The sequence below is a fragment of the Portunus trituberculatus genome, chromosome 44 (genome assembly GCF_017591435.1).
Source record: "Portunus trituberculatus isolate SZX2019 chromosome 44, ASM1759143v1, whole genome shotgun sequence".
NCBI classification, from domain to species: domain Eukaryota; kingdom Metazoa; phylum Arthropoda; class Malacostraca; order Decapoda; family Portunidae; genus Portunus; species Portunus trituberculatus.
In genome coordinates, this window is record NC_059298.1 from 22,252,840 (window position 1) to 22,267,839 (window position 15,000).

Here is a 15,000-nt window from a genome sequence, read left to right on the forward strand (position 1 = left end):
CAGGACAGGTGATCCACCTGTAAACTGGAGAGAGACAGCAATGGAGGGAGGTGGCAGTGGAGAGTGTGGTGGGGTGATAGGGCATCTTCAGGCGGCACTTACCATGGATGCATTGACTGTGCTCTTCCACCTGTATAGCCACAGAAGTCCAGGTCCCCAGATTCTGAGTATATGTAGGGACGACTCTGCCCTGCTGGCTCAGGACAATCAGGCCACCCCCCACATGCCAACAGACTGCTTCTCAGGAGAGTGCTGCAGTTTTGTCATCTCCTCCTTCACTTCTTCCACCTTGGTCTCAATGGCCTCAGTGCATCCTTAGCACTCTTGTTTCACTCTCACCAGCTCCTCTAACAGGTCACATCAAAGCTGCTTACAATGTTCCATTGTGAACTGTCTTGCTTCCCCCACTGCTAATTGCATCTCCTCCCACATTAAGTCCATTTTCAGTGCCACTCCACTCATATCCAGTTCCATTTCACTTGTTTCATGTGCCATTTTGTTAATTTTCTGAGCCACTTCACTTGTCTCCTGTCTCATTTCACATATTTCCTATGCCAACCCAGTGATAAAATTTTCCAGTTTTTTTTCCATCCCTGGTCACTGTCTTCTAGCATTTTACTACCTCTTGACTCTCAGTCAGCTATGGTACATTCATGCCTGGCAACTCCACTAACTAAAACTTCACAGCTTGTATCCTGAACTCCTCACACCAACTGTTATGACACCCATCCTTACAGCCTCCACAGCCATGACAGGAAGTTGACCATTTACCAGTGGCTATACAGGAGACCAAGGCAGCAACCCACATGGAAAGATAAAGGTGTAGATCCATTGGCTAGTGAAGAGCGAGGCATGAACATAGTTACCACCGCACTCACCAGGCCACATCATGGTTACTGGCTGACTCACACAGACACAGAGAGGCACAAATCCTAGATTTACTTGCATGGAATTTAAAAATATACATAGCACAATTACCAAGTACTTACGGTACTAGAATACTTAACAGTACTAAACAATACAAGTGGCAACAGAGAAGCAGCAAGAGTGTGGCGGTAATGAGATAGTGGCTAGGTGGCGGCAGATCAGCAGCAACAGCAACGTTACTTCTGCTGTCTGTCTTAAATGGGGCTGGACTGAAGATGAACTGAGTGACTGCAGCTACAGAACTCCGCAAGTCGGGTTGGACTCATGATAACTGGCTCATCAGTGAGCCAATTACCATGGTCTGCCCATCCACCTGCCACTTCCTGTCTGCATGACAAGTCCCACTTGCAGCCACCCACAGCGGGAGGTGGTGGCATACTGGATAAGGTGGTGAGCGTGGGATCGGGCAGACGTCCATGCATACGTTCGAATCCCACCACGTATACTTTGCCATTTGTCGAGTGGTTTAAAGTTACCTAGATATCACCATGATACCTTGGTTCTAAGTGGTTACAGTAAAGATGAGCTTGGACGGTGATATGGGCCCTAATATGGGTACCACTATAAATAAAATTGCCTAAGCCACTAATGGGCAGAAGCTAAACAGCGCTTCCCATACACTCTTCAAGTGTGCCTACAGGCGCTATAGGCCTTACTGTAAAAAAAAAACATTGCCAATCATCAGCATTGCCACTGTCATCATCACTACCAAGGCCACAGCAACAATATTTTTTATATATGCATCCAGGGTTGTACAGGTTTGATACATTACGTCTATTGCAATTCACTGAAATTCACCAACTTCAATTATTTGTCCATGCAAAATTTTTTTTTTTCCTCATTTTAGATTCAATAACATTTCTTCTTTTTTTATATTTGTACTTTTGACTTGTTCTTTTAACAAATAACAATTTTTTCTAAATCTCTTTTATTCTTTGCAAACACAATGTCATCAGGAGACATTGCATAGGACTTAAATTAATAACCTACAGTTCTGCTCCATCAAATCAATACCAGCTCTTGCTTTTATATCTCTTACTACTCAATACCAATGTTGACACTTCATCCATTCCTAATTTTCACCACTTTTATGACAATAATTAGCCTACTTGCCAAACAACACCTAGCATTTTCTCCTTATACATCTTAGGTACACAGTCTACATTTTCTTTCCCAACAGTTTCCCTGTGACGTACTTCAGTTATTTGGTTGCTCAGTTTTATCTTCGTTTTTTTTTTTTTTTTTTTATCTTAGAGGCGGAAATCACGCCAAGGTTAACAAAAACAATTAAACAAAAAGGCACACTTAGATATCAGTCCCTGAGTGGGTCAGAGAGAGTTTGTTGTATGTAAATCTTGTAATACACAGAAACTCTAGTGACTATCACTAAACAAAACCTGGGAGAGAAGCTCAGGGCACAGCAGTGGCAACCTTTTCTAATTCAGCTTATTGATCTTGCCATAACATCTCTTTTAGTTCTCAATCACTCAGCTTTGTATAATATGAGACTGTCCTAGGTTAGGTTAGGTTAGGCGTGTGTGTGTGTGTGTGTGTGTGTGTGTGTGTGTGTGTGTGTGTGTGTGTGTGTGTGTGTGTGTGTGTGTGTGTGTGTGTGTGTGTGTGTGTGTGTGTGTGTGTGTGTGTGTGTGTGTGTGTGTGTGTGTATTTACCTAATTGTATTTACCTAATTGTAACATACGGGAAAAGAGCTATGCTCGTGTTGTCCCGTCTCCATATCTATTAATGTCCAGCTTTTTCTTAAAATCATGAATATTCCTTGCTGACCACTTCCACGCCTAAACTATTCCATGCTTCCACCCTTCTATGAGGGAAGCTATATTTTTCACATCTCTCCTATAAGTGGCCATTTTAGTTTTTTCCCATGCCCTCTCGACATTCTTTCATTCCACATACACAGATCTTCCCTATCCATTTTTTCCATGCCAATCATCACTCTGTATATTGCTATCAGGTCTCCCTTTCTTCTGTTTTCCAGGGTCGGAAGTTGCATTCTTTTCAGTCTGTCTTCATAAGTCAAATCTCTTAAGTCAGGCACCATTTTTGTTGCAGCCCTCTGTACTTTCTCTAGTTTCCTTATGTGTTTCTTTAAGTTCGGAGCCCAATGTATTGTTGCATATTCAAGCCTCGGTCTTATCATTGCAGTAATTATTTTCTTCATCATTTCTTCATCTAAATATACGAACGCCACTCTTATGTTCCTCAATAAGTTCAATACTTCTCCAATTATTTTGTTTATATGTCTCTCTGGCGATAGGTCATTGGTAATTGTCACCCCAAGGTCTTTTTCTTCATGACTGGTTTTTATGTCAGCATGGATAAGATGGACAGATCACTTTGTTTGTGGAACTATACTGAAATAAATATGCATAAATGATAATATGTAACTTCCAATAAAAGCTTGTTAATGATGAAGTCACTATTCAATATACAGATAAATAATATGATAATGTAAAGCTCAACATTTTATTAATGATGAATGCAATAACAAATGCATGTATATCATTATTTTCTCAAATACTAGTCAATGATGATCTGGCTTACTGCCTTAGAGTAAGTCTTTTGCAGTAAGTTTGCTCTTAACATCTTCTTCTTCACCATCATCATCATTCTCATCTTCCTCCTCAATACCATCAGCCATATCACCGTCCATCTCCATGTGTGGGCTTCTATCTGATGGAGTCATCTGAAGCTTGTGGTCACTGTCCCCAATGTTTCCGGGCTGCTTCGTGGATTCTTCAAGAGAGTCTGACATTTCTTCCTCCATGGGTACTTCATTATCCTCCAATTTCAGCCTTTTCTGACTGACTCTCTGATCAACTAGCCAGCGGTTGTAGCCAGGATCTGACCTCAAGTTTTTAACCACAAATCCACTAGGCTTAACAAAGGCAGCTTTACGCTTGGCTAAGTCATCATCAACAGCTTGCTGTACAGACTCGGCCACAGACTTGGCCTTGGAAAAGGCTTTACGGATACAAGAGAGAAGAGTCTGCTTCTCCATCACCACTCTTCCAGGGAACAACAGTGAGGTGATTTCTCCATGAGGGTTGAGTCCCACCACCAATCTGCCACACATCACCTGCCATGTGAGGAAAATTAAGTAATAGAACATGGCACATCATACAAAGTCTAAGTAATCAAATAATTGGACTAAACATACAATATATATATATATATATATATATATATATATATATATATATATATATATATATATATATATATATATATATATATATATACACCTGACCCTCCGTTATCGCACACTTATGAAAATCTGCAAAATTCAGTTTTAGTGCATCTGGAAAGTCATTATCGTGCACCTGTAGTGGTAGTAGTAGAAGTAGTAGTACTACCCATATCCCAACCAAACACCGAAGAATGTTTAGATGGGGGAGGAGGAGGAGGAGGAAGAGGTGGAGGGGGAGGAGGAGCCAGCAGCCAATCATCGCTGTGTATTCACATCACGTGATTTGAATAAGGGAGCTGATTGGTTCTGGTCACTCTGCTCACCACCACCACCACCACCACCACCACAACCCCTCAGTCTTGCACATGGTATTCTGTTGTTCAGAGCTGTTTTTTTAGGAAAATGTTTGGGTTGAGGCACCAATTTATTTATTTCCTATTCATTCTTCACTTCCGTTATTGTGTTTTCCGCTATCGCGCGGGTTTTTAGGCACCAATTTCGCGTGATAACGGATGGTTAGGTGCATATATATAGTGACAAGAAAAAGGCATAAGAAATAATTCTCAGAGATGTGGTCTTGAAGAGTCTAAGTTATTCAATCAGGAAAGAACTTTTAAAACTAAACTTCAATTCTATATGATTTGATACTTCTTACACTATGGGAAGTCAGGTAACACATCTGTGTGACCCTCAAAGTGGTGGTATATATCTAATGTACATATTTCATTAAGTGGATCATTGAGATACTTGAAGGCATTACACTGCTGGTCAGAGCGGAAGGCGCAAAAGGGACCACGACTTCCAGGCTGACCAAATTTCATTCATCCCTTCTTACCTCCTAAACATACAGCAGGATTCACTGTATGTCGCTATCTGACAACTCTGCAGCTCTAGTAACCAAAGTAGATGATATGTTTCCTTAGTCAACATTCGCCTGTAGTTTATGTGCTTGCATTTGAATTTTTTCACCCCCCCTCACGGTCCCTTTTTGTGGATGCGTGAGCTTACCATTGTGCCCTGTTACTACCTATTATGGGACCTAGGAAACTAATTAGTAAGGCCCAAATCTCAGTCATTTGTGCCTTAGTGAGGGAGAATAAGTCAAATCAAGAAATTGCTGCGAACACTGGCAAAGCTCTCAGAACTGTTCAACGTTGGACCAAAATTTATCGTGAGGGAGGAAGAGACGTTTTACCACCACCTTACAAGCCTGAAGGGCGTAAGCACAGTGTGAGCCAAAGAACTCTGAACATTATTCAAAGACAGCTTTAGGCCAACCCTTGCATACACAGCAAAGAACTTTAGGCTAGGAACCCTCTGTGCTGGATGGGGTGAGTGAAAGGAGTGTGAGGAGATATGTGAAAGGCGACATGGGATAGCGGAGTTGCCACGCAGTTTCAAAACCTTGCTTCAGTCGTGATTACCTTAACAGTAGGCAAGCAGTTTGTGTCTCAGCACAAAGATTGGGACTTAGGTAAGTGGCGTAGAGTACTTTCGTCAGATGAGGCAAGCTTTCAGATTACAGACAACCAGAGAAACCGTGTGTACCACAGACCCGGTAGTAACCATCACGATCCACGCTACACAACACACACAGTAAAACCCAGATTCTTTGATGGTGTGGGGTTGTTTTTCTTACTATGGTCTTGAAAAATTAGTGTTTTTGCCTAAGAATGTTCGTATGAACTAAAATAACTACTTTGAGCTAATTCTAGATGAGTTAGATGAGTGTATGGAAAAATGCAATGCTGATACCTTCATGCAAGATGGTGCACCGTGCCATACGGCAAAGTTAATTGTTGACTAGTTTGATTTCTGCAATATCAGCCTTTTAAAACCTTGGCCCGCAAGTTTGCCAGACCTGAACCCTATAAAAAATCTCTGTGTGTACATAAAAAATGAAGCTAAAGGGGAGAGATACCTCCTCCCTCCCATGCCTCCAAGCTGCTATTCAGGACATATGGGACAATATTGACGCTCAGTATCTCCACCACCTGGGTGATTCACTTCCCAAGAAACTCAAAAGGTCAAGAAGGCACGAGGGCACCCTATCAATTACTAGTTTAGGTGAATACCCTCATTGAAACATATTTTCTGTGTCATTAATCTCCTTTACAGGATGTCACAGGTACCGCACCTTCCAGTCTGACCAGCAGTGTATTTTGGACATTTGTTGCTACACATTTACTACTTTATATTCATCTTGATTTATAGTTTCCATATCAACATATACCTTAGCTTTAAATTCACGAATATTCCTTTCTTGATGTGTTGTTTTATTTAGATTGTTCCATATTTCTATGCTTCAATTTGGGAAGCCATACTTCTTGACATCTCTTCTACATGCTGCCTTCTTCCATTTCATGGTGTGTCCTCTTATGTCTTTTGAGTCCCACACAAAAGTTTTCCTTTGTTCACTTGTTCCTTTCCCTTCAAAGCCCTGTATATAATAATCAGGTGCCCTCTTTCTCTTTGCTGATGTACTGTTGGAGGCTCTAATCTCTTTGGTCTGTCTTCATATGACAAATCTCTCAAACTTGGAACCATTTAGGATGTAGGTTTTTAAATCCTTCCTATATTTCTTTTTATTTTTTCTTATAATGAGGTGACCAAACAGCTGGAGTACATTTTAGTCTGGATATCCCTAATCTTTTCAAGAATGTTAGTAAATACCCTTTTAGGGTGTGTTTACACCACGCGAATCAAATTGATTCAATCCATGAAGAATCAACACGATTCATGAATTGTGTTGATTTGCCACATGAGTTTCAATATAACCGATTACACCAGGCAAATCAAGTCAATTCAAACCATGCCAATTCATGGCAATTCAGAATCAATGATTGTTTGGACCTATTTTTTCCTCAGTCAAGGCAATTCAGCTGAGGAGTAAGCACCATGCTAGTGGGCGTTCTAATCAATTTAGTAAGAGAATAGCATGTTAATATATGATCCCAGTGATCCTGTGCTCCAAAATCATGTACATGTATTGTACTAAACCATAGCTGGAAAGAACTGCTGCAGCCCACGAATTACTAGACAATATTATTCAGCATATTTTAAAAACAAATGACAACAAAAAGCATTATAGACATGGTTTTACATTTTCATTTGGCAACTGTATAGGATGTATTGTCAGCCTTTGAAATGCGTGCATGTTGTAACATAATCACTTGTCAGCCAGGCACCAGTCTAAGAGGGGAAAGGGTATAAACTTCCTTATTTTAACCCCTGTGCCTCTGATTTCGTTCACTAAATACTATGGTATGGTATGTCACAAAGTAAAAGTTAATATGACAAAATAATAGAATTAACATAGCTGTATTTGTTTTAATATCCTCCATATACCATTAAGCATAAAGAAAGAGTAGACTAGATGTGATAATATGGTATCAACTGGTGCGCCCATTTCTTCCGTGGTGAATGTATGTATCAGTGGATCATTCTGTCCTGCCACTCGACAGCTTCACCTGGTGAGACAAAGTATTCTCTCAGAGTGTCACAAACTGACATGGCTTCTGCTGTAGGCCTAGTACTTCTTGTTGGTGACAGGCTCCACCAACATCTTAAATTGTTCTGTGGTTATCTTACAAAAATCCTAAAATCCCTCCGGATTATTGAACAAATCTGGGAACAAATGTCCGTAGCTCCCAAATTCAGGTCTTCTAGAATTAATGGTGTGCACCCATATTCGTTGCAGACGCTTGCGCCTACGCTTCCTCAGCCACCGTAACACTGCTAATTCTGCAGAAGCTATACATCCATATTTCCCGAAGGCTGCCTTGGTGCTGAATCATCTGAATGGTGTGAATCAGCCAGTTGGAACTATGCAGATTCAAAATGACTCAATTCAAATGATTCTTCATGAATTGAATCCATTCGATTCACTTAGTGTAAATACACCCTTAATCTTTTGTCAGTAGTAATTCATAGGTTCTCACAATATATTGTTTATATGCTTTTCTGGCGATAAATTATGACTTATTATGATTCCCAATTTTTTCTTCTTTACTCTTCTTAATTACTCTATCTCCTATAATCTGGGATCTTGTTTGTCCTTTATTGCTTTTCTCTAGTTCTATCAATTTACATTAAATTCCATTTCCCACCTCCTACTCCACTCATATATCTTAACCAAATCCTTCTGTAACATTTCACAATCTGTATTATTTTTCACTCTTTTTCGATAACTTCAGTGTCATCTGCCCCAAAAAAACTTAGTGTCGTAAACCTCATCCACCATGTCATTATTACATATAAGAAACATTACAGGGATCAGCACTGTCTTCTGTAGAACTTCACTTATAACTTTACACAGTTGCAATTTTCACCTTTAATTGTTATTCTTGTTTCTCTGTTCCTTAAGAAGTCTGTTATCTAGTCCAGTGTTTTATCCTGCAAACCATCTACATTCTGAATTCAACCTAACCATCAGCGGGATTTCTGCTACTCAGAGATCCAGAGATCCAACACTTCTTGTGAATTTAGTAGTGTGTATTCATGTGTGCCTAATATTTTCCATAAAAACATGCTTCATAAACTACCAAATCATGGCTATGTTGGTCATGTCATTCATTGCACTTACCCTCTCCTCCTGTTCAGTGGGATCCATCACCACATGACACTTCTCACCCTCCATGAAGAAGGCATATGTGAGGCAGACTGGCACTTTCCTCATGAATGTAGGCACTGGCTGACGCTCCTCCAGGGTGTGAACTGTGACCCGTCCATCTGCCTCCACTGTCACATCTGGCCGATGAAAGTGTCGCAGTGCTGCCACAGATGCCAGGTTGCATGCATCTCCAAGGTTGCCAGCATGGTTGAGGACCTGTAGATTATGGGAGAGCTTTAAATCTATCCCCAAAACTTTTACCACAAAATACCGTATTTGATGGGTCATAAGACACACCTTTTCTCCAAAAGAAGTCTCAGGAAAAGAGCCTGCATCCCATGAGGCCAAAATTCAGCATTAAGGCAGTAGCTGGTGGTAAGTCTGTGGCAACAGAGGCTCTAAAATCAAACCCCAGACATCTTCGCACATGTAAACAAAGTGATGATTGGTACTACACCACAAAACAACTCTTTCTTTCAAGGTAACAATATATAATAGATCATACTTATCAGTAATTCACATAGAATGACACTAGTCAGGAAGAATTTGCCCAAGTGACCATACATCACATATTGCATGAACCAAAACAAAACACATCAGTAATCATGATTTTGACACAGACAAGCTTCACTGTGTTCTTTACAGTGTGATGCTATTACTCCTTGAGGTAAGACACACTTTCATGCAATTAAAATTGCACCTATTTTTCAACATTCTTACCTTGCATACATGTAAAAAAAATTATGATAAAAAAAAATCACAATTATTAGTCCTGTAGTCTCTGATTCCCACAGTCAATGTTGACACCATATGCCAAGTACACGTTTACATCTCACAAGTCACAACAGGATTTATATGTAAGCTACTTGCAAAGATCAAAGTTTTTAAATTCAAAATATTGGGATCTAAGGGATGTATGGAGCAGAAACAAGGGCACTGACAAACAGAATGACAGATATTCTATGTAGCTGTGACACAGGATGATGATATACATGGCAGGAATGAGGTGGCAAGATGGGAAGTCCAGCAGTGAGGTAGTGGAGATGTGTGGAGTTAAAGACCTCTCTGTTGAGCTGAGCAAGAAAAAACTGAGATGGTTCAGACACGAGAAGAGCGGCAGGAGGGGTGTTGAGCAAGGTGGAGGAGGTGAGGGTTGGAGGCCGATAGCTGGTAGGAAGGCCAAAGAAGAGGTGGAGGGAGTGTGTGATGGAGGATATGAATCTGTTGGGAATAGATGAACATATGGCACAAGATCACCAGTTATGGAAAGCAGTCATCACCTGTCCAACCCCACCCTAAATGGGAAAATGCAGATGCTAAACAAAAATGATGATGATGATGATGATAATAATAATAATGATCTAAATGCATGTGAGTCTTTAAATGTTAGGTGAAATTCTTTACTTCATATTCAGAGCTTAACTCATTCCTTACCGCAACCACCGCTAATGTAAACAAAGCATTTTCCCCCATACCACAACACCCTTGCCTGTGTATCTATGCTCCTTATGCCTAGTGATGAAACAATGTCACTGTCCAAAAAAAAAATTGAAGCACTGAAGGAAAGACATTGGATCCCTTTCATGGTGTGCAATAATACAGGGATGCACATAAGTAAATTCCTGTTTCAATGAAAGAAGCACATCTGGTTGCTTATCAGCAAATGGGTCAGATAAAAGAGTGAAACATGATGCACTGGGGCTAAGAAGTCCTGAGGCAGAATCATCACCAGACTTCTCCCCGTCACTTGCCAACACTTGCCAAAAATGTTTCTACACTAGTAATACTGTCAGTTTCACTGTATTCTATCTCTTTTCCAGGATCATAATCCAAATCATACTCATCTGGAGAGTCTTCCAGTATATCCTCACCATCTATCTCATAGTTAAGATAATCATCACTGCTACACAAGGAAGCAGACGCCATCATCTCTAGCTAGAAGTGAAATATAAGTCTCTCCAAGGCAGACAATAGAGAACTGAAGTTCATACTTTCAAACAAAAGACTAATGATTGGCTTTAGTTTCTGTATGAAATATGAACCACAATACTGATTGGCTAATGGGGGGAGTGGTCTTGTGATGCAGGGGTGGCTAAAAATAATACCTCAAGTGTTTGTTTTTGTTTGGGCAGGAGGTTGCCACCTTGTGGGACAGAGGTGTTGAGTCGGATTTTCAAAAGTCCGACTCCGACTCCGACTACGACTCCAGTAAATTTAAATGTTGCGACTCCGACACCGACTCTGACTCCAGGAAATTTAAAGGTTGCGACACTGACTCCGACTCCGTTTTTTTTTTACAGTACAACGATATAGTCTATTTTTTTTACATGAGGGATGGCGGCCAAGGAAAAAGATTAAGCAAAAAGCCCGCTAGTTGCCACACCCAAAAAAGACGAAAGTTAAGAGAATCAATACTTACATATTTTCGAGTCAATCCATAATAAAAGTGTACTTGACGTTTATATAATTATCATAAATTAATAAAAATTATCTTTATATGTAGTGCTTGATTGGACACATCTTCCACAAAGTCAATTTCTCCCAATTTGTAGGAATCTCCAATCTCCATGAAGAGGAATCTTTACTCAAAAATTTATCACGTAAAGGAGTCGGAGTCGCTCATATTTTTACCGACTCCGACTCCGACTCCGACTCCAACTCCAGCCAAAAGTAGCCGACTCCTCGACTCCCCTACTGAAAAAGGCAAAATCCGCACTCAGGGCTTGGTGATACAGTAGTACACACATACCACGACCATAATGCGCAGTACCACGAGGTCACTTCTGCATGTGGAGCACATGCAACAAAACAGTCTTGCAGTAAGGAAGGGGTTAAATCTACTCATTTATCTTTTTCTTTCATTTCAATGTCTGCCAAAACTGGGTGTATTTTATGAGCCATCAAATACAGTAAGAAGAAATCCTATATGATAGGTGAGATATTCTACAATGAGGGATTTCTTACTACAACAAAATTATGATAATGTGTGTGTGTGTGGTGGGGGTATGGATGAGTGTGAAACAAGAGAGTGAGTGAGCAATGTGTGACTTTACTCACAGTCACATCCAGACGCAGCTGCCACACACTCTCCTCTGCTTGGATGCAGAGAGATTCTAAATCAAGGCAACGAGACTCTTTAATGTTGCGATCAAGAATCTGCTGCAGTTCATCGACCACGTCATTAGTGCGGCCTGGCTCCAAGTGTGGTGCAGCCATGGGGGAAAGGTGCACTGCTATAGACAGCTTTCCTTCATTTGGTCTTGAGGGACGAGGCTCCACTACTTCACATGTGACCTGCCCAGTAAAGCATTAGATCATCACCATCATCATTAAAGCTACATGAGAGAGAGAGAGAGAGAGAGAGAGAGAGAGAGAGAGAGAGAGAGAGAGAGAGAGAGAGAGAGAGAGAGAGAGAGAGAGAGAGAGAGAGAGAGAGAGAGAGAGAGAGAGAGAGAGAGAGAGAGAGAGAGAGAGAGAGAGAGAGAGAGAGAGAGAGAGAGAGAGAGAGAGAGAGAGAGAGAGAGAGAGAGAGAGAGAGAGCATCTATTAATCTAAACTAAACTAACTCTGTTATCTGCATCTCTCTACTTATCAAGATGTCCTCAATCTAATAAGGATACGTATCTTCACTTCTTGACAAGCAGAGCGAGACACAAATAACAGAGTTAGTTTGATTTGAAAAAAATTATTCAATTTAAGCTAATTCTATTGGCTTTATGAGGAGACTGGCAACTGAGTGGGTCTTTTCATTTATATTTTGTTGCCCTAGGCCAGTCCTCCTCTTTCATATAAAAAAGTGATTAAATTAGTTTAAACCAAAGTAAACAAGTTATTTCAATACAAATAAAATATACTGTATCAAAAATCATTAAAGTGTTACAATAAGAGTAAAAATCATGATTGAAATACAAATCAAACATACTGGATAGAAAATCAATTAAATGTTATATTTAGGCAAATAAAAATCAAACATAGTATATAAAAAATCATACAAGTGTTATACTCAGAGAAAAAAAAATTATTTCAATCAAAATAAATAGTATACAGTTTAAAAAATAATTTAAGTATTACACTACACTGAGACCAAAAAATAAATAATGATTTAAATAAAATTTTAATATAATGTATTGAAAAAGTGTTATATTGATGGTTAAAAAAAAATCAAACACGATTTGTATCAAAATTAACTATATATAAGGTCTTAAATATCATTGAAGTGTTATACTGAGGGTAAAAAAAAATATGAAAAATAAAAATTCAATTTATGTACTCTATTAAAAACAAATACAAGAAAATTAATCTAGATGAAAAATCAATTTGAATAAAAAAGTGACTTAAAAATAATAAGATAAATTTCTATATATCTATTTTTTTAAACCATGATTCTTTTGACTCTGGCAGACAGAGGGGTAGAATTTTATGTCAAATGTGTGATGTGCAAGATGACTTATTTCTTCAGCTGACCTGTGCCAACACTCTGGTCTCTCCAAGGGTGGCAGTGCAGGAGCCGTAGTCCTTGCCAAAGTTAAGTGTGATGTCCCGCACTTCCATGAATTTTCTGTGATCATAGCGAAGACCTGCATAGATGGAAGACACCAGCGAGGTCCTCTCACATGTGCTTAGGGGAACCTCTCTCATGATTCTGGAGCTCTGCTATTACTTTTATCTTTGTTTCTGTCAACAAAAATTTGATCAAACCACTAACTTGCACATTACTTGCTACATTAACATAATTATGTCATGTGGTTTCTTGATAAATCTTTCATTACATTCCACATATCAGTTTATGCCATGTTCCTGAACATTTGTGAAAATATATATACATTTTAAATTTCTTTAACATATAACTCTTTAGTTTGAAATACAAAATACAGTAATATAAAAATGGTAGTTTCTATAGTTTCATCAATTAGCCAGCCTCTAACACAGAAAGGAGAGATGAAAGTATTCAAAATTGCTAAAACTATAATAAATTATATTTGAGGAGAAGAATTTTATTGTAATTTCATAAAATTGTAGGTATATTTGGTAAAAATTCTTTTCTTTTAGTAAAGCAACAGAAAAAAAATTATGGACAATTTATGAGCTTTACCACACTTATTGGAAAAATGGGGTCAATAACATTGTATGCAGTAATACACTCAGTATCAAAGACAATGTCAGGAAATTGACACCTGGCAGCCACTTCAAGGCTTACTTGTTGGAAATGCCTAGCTTTCCTGTTCCCTCCCCCTTCAACACACAGGCATGGAAAATTGGAAAATAAAAGATTTCTGATAGAAGAATAAGGTCTATATAAAACAAATCATAATAATATCACATAAGTAAAATTGTCAAAAATTTTTTAAACTTAAGCAAATCTAACTAAGCTAACCAAACTAAATCTAACTTAACCTATTTAAACCTAACCTAACCCATCTTATTGATCCTTTGGTATTTCGTCATCACTGGAGCCCTCATGAGAACTGGAGGTGGCTAAGCTTCACTACTGCTGTGAAATTTTCTATCCACACTCATAGCCAGTGTACTGAGCCACTTTCTGAGACTGATTCAAAATTAAGCTCTTTCCTCAGGCCTTACAAAATACAGCCTGCATATTGGCTGATTTCTTAAAATACATGTATGTAAGAGGCAAACCCAGCCAAAGTTTGGGGCCGCCATGGTACAATGGAACCATGTGTGCTTTGGGGTCCGAGTGGTCTCCAAGCGCACGGGTTCGAATCCTGTCCATGGTCTGAGTGTAAGTTGGGCTTCCTCACTCGGGGCAACGGTTTCCTAGCAGGTGGGCTTTGAGATAGGAGGTACCCCCAAGAACTATCCCATTTAGCCCATAAATTCCCGTGAAAAACCCACATGGTATAAAAAAAAAAAAAAAAAAAAAAAAAAAAAAAAAACACTGAGGTGTCGGTCCCCAAACAGGTTCAAGGAAATCTGGTTAGAAGAGGACTCCCTGGATAGTAAGGGAGTCATCTAATCCTGCAGTTGAGAGTTAGAAGGGGCCTGTATACTGATATTAAATATATGATGTATTCCTTCAAGTGGACAGCATATACATTGGAAACATTTATATTACAAGGTATATAAATAATATCTTTCTGAATATAAATGCACACACCATGCTTACAGATAGATCCCTCAACGTAATTTCTAACAACAGTGAGCTGATCATTATTCACAAATGAACCTGGCATTGAGGACAAAAGTCAAATTTCAGTGGTAGATATGCAAAGGAAACAATAAATGCAATAAAGCT

The 15,000-nt window shown here is 39.2% G+C and overlaps 1 protein-coding gene across 2 annotated transcripts in view; it reads right to left on the reverse strand.

Annotated features, from left to right (window-relative positions):
* Positions 1 to 3,397: 3,397 nt before the first annotated feature.
* LOC123518664 (exosome complex component RRP45A-like) overlaps positions 3,398 to 15,000 on the reverse strand; it is a 15,059-nt gene continuing 3,456 nt past the window's right edge. Inside the window, exons 2-5 of one of the 2 annotated variants that reach the window (XM_045279607.1) lie at positions 13,212 to 13,421; positions 11,805 to 12,041; positions 8,721 to 8,963; positions 3,398 to 4,024 (exon numbers count right to left, since the gene is read on the reverse strand). In XM_045279607.1, the coding sequence (XP_045135542.1) occupies positions 3,494 to 4,024; positions 8,721 to 8,963; positions 11,805 to 12,041; positions 13,212 to 13,385 (1,185 nt within the window). In that variant the 5' untranslated portion in view covers positions 13,386 to 13,421 and the 3' untranslated portion in view covers positions 3,398 to 3,493. The remainder of the gene's footprint in view (positions 4,025 to 8,720; positions 8,964 to 11,804; positions 12,042 to 13,211; positions 13,422 to 15,000) is intronic. The other variant, XM_045279608.1, reaches the window with a different exon arrangement.